The following is a 5,329-nucleotide window of genomic DNA, read 5'->3' on the forward strand; positions in this document are numbered from 1 at the left end:
ATTTACTTTGACTGAAAAAGTAGTAATGGTTACACATGTCATAACTAGCTGTGTGAAGCTGTTAGGGAAACCAAATCCTAGCATCATCTCTGCTAAGAAATCCCATCTAACCATGTCATAGGCCTTCCTTAGGTCTATCTCCATTAAGCACCTAGGAGTAATCTTCCTTTGGTAGTGTCTCGAAAGGTCATGGCATATGAGGACATTATGAACCAAAGATCTTCCTTGCACAAATGCAACCTGTGATTCATTCACAAGCCGTGGTAATACTTGCTTCAGTCTTTTACATAACATCTTCTAAATGCACTTATACACCACATTACATCATGAGATAGGCCTGAACTGGCCAGCATTTAAAGGGCTGGCAACCTTTGGAATCAATGTAATTGTAGTGGCATTAATTTGTTTGAGGAGTTTCCCATTTCCAAGAAATTACAGGACTGCCTCAGTCACATCTGCACCTACAATATCCCATGTTTCCTTGAAAAAACCACTTCCAAATCCATCTGGACCTGGACTTTTATTCACATTGATGCCCCACATAGCTTCCTTTACTTCTTTATTAGTATAAGGTCTCAACAGATACATTTGTTGATTGGAAGTCAACATGTACCCATTCTCCAAGAACCACCGGATTACACCTCCTCTACATTCTCGCTTTTCACCCATAGTAATCAACAAAAATGTTTGCTATTGTATCCGGTTCATACTGCATTTGATTATTATGGTCTTGTAATTGTGTGACTTCCTGCATTAGCTTCCTGTGTTTAATGACTGAGAAGAAGTAGCTGGTGTTGTCATCTCCTGCCCTAATCCAAGTTGCCTTGCTTCTCTGGTGAAGGAACATTTCTGCTAGATAACTCGACCTTCTGAATTTTGCCCCCATAGCCTTCTCCTCTAGCTGTAAAGCAGTGTTCAGTGGAAACTTTTGAAGTTCCTCCTGACTCTTCAGTAGGTTAACTCTATCCTGTGCTGCTTCTTCTACAATATTACTGAAATGCTTCCTATGTAAGGCCTTTAATTGTCTTTTAAGGAGTTTTAATTTCTTAACTAGTTGAAATATTTTGTACCCCCCCAATACTCTGAGACCATACATTTTCCACAATTTCCTTAAACTTTGGATGAGAACTCCACATGTTACAATATCTGAATGTTTTCCTTGCTTGGTTGTTATTCTGTGCTATTGTGATCTGAATAGGGCTATGATCACTCACACCTTCAGGTAGGAATTTTGCTCTACAATCTACCAAATTGTCCATCCATTCACCATTTACAAACACCCAGTCAATTCTAGAGAAAATCCTTCCACTCTCATGCTTATCATTCCAAGTGTATGAGCATCCACTGTTTGGCAATTCAGTTAAGCCTGTTACATCCAAACAAGATTGGAAATCAATTACTTCATTAAGAGTGATCGGATTGCCACCTTGCCTATCCTCTTCATGTAGCACAGAGTTGAAATCTCCCATAGTTATCCATGGTTTGTGCCCCATTCCAGCTGTTTGACAAAGATATTCCCATAACTCACTCCTTTCTTCTCTTGAGTTGTATGCATACACAAATGTTGCTAGGAATTCCAATTGCAATGGCACAAATGTTACTGCACATGTGACTGCCTGTGCATTTTCATTGAGGACTCTAAGTTTATAATAGCCTGCTCTCCATAGTATTAGAATTCTACCATTGTAGTGTGATGCATGATTTGAATGAAACTGCCATCCACCAAACATTCTATTAACTATTTCTTCTACTTTATTATGCTTAATTCTAGTCTCCAATAGACCAATTAATTCCACATTCAGCTTATTACAGAGGAGTTTGACCTCCTTCTACTTTGTAGGGCCATTTAGGCCCCTAACATTCCAACTAAGGATATTAACTCTCTCTCATAGGGAGAGATGTTTGGCTACCCACATTCCCCTGACTTCCTTTTTCCTTATCCTCTCGAATTTTCTCTAATGCTTGGAATGTATTAGTTACTGTCACCACATCCTTAATAACTACAGGAACATTAGCATGTTTCTGCGACTGATTCCACCCTGCACTCTGCTGTTTCCTATTTCTCCCATCGCCCTGCATCACTAGGTTATGTGTAGCTTTCCCACTTTTGTTATCCCTGCCTGTTTCAACTTGCTTTTGTATCTCTGTTGGAGCTACCTGCTCTGTCTGCCTGCTCGGACTACCTATAGCTTGACTTCCTTCCACTTGACCTACCCTCATTGTATTAGTCTCATGTGTAGGCTTCCCTATCTCTTTAGCCTTATTCCTCCTGCAATTATCCCCTGTATGTCCATACTTACTGCATACAACACACACAGAAGGCTTCTAGTCATATGTAACCCATTGTTCTACAATTGCCCCTTTCTCATTCTTGAAATAAACTGTCTCCGGAAACTGATCACCAATTTTTACCTCCACCAATAGTCTTGCAAAATTCAATCCCACTTTCTTTTCTGTGTTCTTATCAACCATTAATGGCTTTCCTACCAGGGTTCCAATCTTGATCAAGCCTTTGATACTCCAGTACTTGAACTCTAACCCTGGTAGTTTAATCTATATTGGAACTGTGCATAGTTCATCCTTTGAGAAATCCATATCAGCATTCCAAGCTTTGACGATCAGTAGTTAATTATCAAAGTGGAAAATCCCTTCCTGAATTACATCATTCTTCCCCACCTCGCTATCAAATCGAACCATGACAATTCCATTTTAAGCATTGCAATCTTATCGATACCATGCTTACCCCAAATCCTCTGTAAATAGCTATTCAAAACATTAAAAGGTGGATACGCACCTAAGACATAGCAAACAACTGCATTCCTCCAATATTCGATCTCTGATTCAATGTCCTCTGCTTCAATCTCCCCAATTTTTTGATCACCCTCTGTTTCTGGACTTACATATTCTAGCTTGAATCCAGCATTTATAATTTTTAAGATATCAAAATTATCCCACACAGAAGATGGCAATTGAGTTTGTTGTTTCTCCTGAAGTTCTGCTTCATCAGCCCATGATAATTTCCTCCTATCTCCTGATGATTGTATGGATTTTTCCCATTCAGCCAACCGCTCCTTCGTTGAATTGTTTGCATATGTAGGAACTGAATTTGATGGCGCCATTGACGGACCCGGTATCGCCACTGTCGGAGCCCTAGTTCCCTCTCAAATTATTTCAGCAATTGCCCGTGATTTCCCCCTAGTATTTTGGATATCAACATGAAATGCTGGATTAGCTACTCTTCCTATCCCTTTCTGAGTCAATTTGGGTGCAGGGATTGATGCCTTTGCTCTCCTCCCCATGGATGGCATATGTTTAGCTAACATGCGCAGAGAGAGTTTTCAGGCTTCATGCCCCTTTTTATGTTTTTTACAACAATATGGTCTTTGAAGAATATTTCTTGTTGCTTCATTCTTTATTATTCTAGTAGTTTTGTAGTCTGTACATGATCATTGTAGCACTTTAGTTGCTTCTTTTATGTTATTTCTATTGTTAACTTCCGGTACTAGTTCTTGCTGTTATCTTGTTTAGTATCAGTTATTCTTCACTTTCCATTACTTATCCGTATTATATTTTTATACTGTCTATTTCATATCCTAGTAGGTGTCTTGACCTGGCCTCCTCACTACTCTGCTGCGGTTAGGTTTGATACTTACTAGGTATCGTTGTCGTGTACTCATACTATGCTTCTGCACATCTTCTTGTGCAGATCCAGGTACATCCGCTCGTGCCGATCGATAGAGACTTCAAGGTATGCCTGCTTGGCGTCCGCAGGCCTCGGAATCACCTTCCTTTATTTTCATTACTGTTGTATTTCCTTTCGGACAATGATTTAGTAGTACTCTAGTTGCATTCTATAGAGCTTATGACTCAGTTCCACCGGTTTTGGGTGTGTATGTTTGAGATTATGTTTTCAGAAGGTTTTATTTATTATTTAGTCGTTTTCAGTAACTTGTTATTATATATCCGTTCACTTGTTGTTATTTGTTAGGCTTACCTAGTCGTAGAGACTAGTTGCCATCACGATATTCTTCGGAGGGAAATTGGGGTCGTGACAAAATATGTTTAAATGTATTTCTCCACTATCTTTTATTTTCATTTGTGTAAATACATATTAAAGTTTTCATTTCTGTATATATGAATCTATAATTTATTATGCTAAATTGTTCCATTATAAAACATCATTAACTTATACACTTAGTTAATATTTTTTACTTTTCTTTTTTATCTCAAAAATATTATTTAATTTTTCTATAGGTAAGTTTGTTATATTAAAAAAATAGAAAAATTATCATAATTTTGCATAAGTTAAAAAAAGAAAAGATACAGATTGATAACGTAAGGATAAAATAAGCATTTTAAAAAGTCAATTGATATATAGGAGAGAATGTCTATTCTTCAAGATAAGGAGGGAGTTTGATTTTTAAAGCAAATTGGGGGTGTAAATAATTTTCACTCATTCTATTTACTAGTCTTTAATTGTTGGTCTGAAATCTTTCCTGGGCTAAAACGTGAACATTTTTTATGGATCAACCAAACAAAGCTTAAGGGAAGGCTTTTCCTATTCAGTTTTTTCCCCCTTTTCTCCCTTAATCTGCTCTTTTTAAACAAGTTAATTTAGTTCTAGCATGTTTCTTTGCTTAAAGAGCTTACCTTATGTTTGATTAATCTCAATCGTAATCATTCGAAATCTAATCATCACCTCTAGTAAATTCCCCTTCATCGTATACCAATGTAAAGGAACAACTTAATTGATTTCTATTTTTGTAATCTACTTCAACGTGATTTAATATTTTAAGTTGTGTTACCAAGGGAAAAGTCACAAGGGCATGGAACTTAGACACTTCAAACCTGCGATTATTCATCCAGCAATGTTTCATTCTGCTCATTGCCCAATTTTGACAGCTTTGGCCTTCGTGCTTCTTCTATATAATGTGACTGTCAATATTCCTGTCATTTTCTACATACAACTCGCATGTGTACGAATTTTCGTTTTGTAGTCCATTTAAAATGTTTCTTTAGTTATATGATCTTTTCCGCGGAAAAATATATATAAAATCTGCAAAAATAACACTATAAATTTTTTTAGGGGCATTTTTCGATTCAAATTATAAGTGGACTGAAGAGACGCATCATTTCCGTTTTGTCCCCCGTCAACGAAAATGAAAGACATATTAACCTGAATCTACTTTGTCGTCCTGCTCAAGAATAAACCAAGATTTTTTTCTATCAATATAACGTGAAAACCTAGCGCTAGGGTTTGTTAGCACTGTTAGAAATATAGCATACAATTACTTTCGTTTTCATTTTCTTTTGAGGGTTTATTATGTCA

The 5,329-nt window shown here is 37.1% G+C and overlaps 1 protein-coding gene across 1 annotated transcript; it reads right to left on the reverse strand.

Annotated features, from left to right (window-relative positions):
- Positions 662–1,730, reverse strand: LOC109230251. The gene is made up of 2 exons (XM_019395771.1): positions 1,082–1,730; positions 662–981 (listed from the first exon to the last, which is right to left on the reverse strand). Exons 1-2 carry the CDS (start codon positions 1,728–1,730, stop codon positions 662–664), a joined length of 969 nt encoding a protein of 322 aa, XP_019251316.1.

This window comes from Nicotiana attenuata, chromosome 7, assembly GCF_001879085.1.
Source record: "Nicotiana attenuata strain UT chromosome 7, NIATTr2, whole genome shotgun sequence".
NCBI lineage: Eukaryota > Viridiplantae > Streptophyta > Magnoliopsida > Solanales > Solanaceae > Nicotiana > Nicotiana attenuata.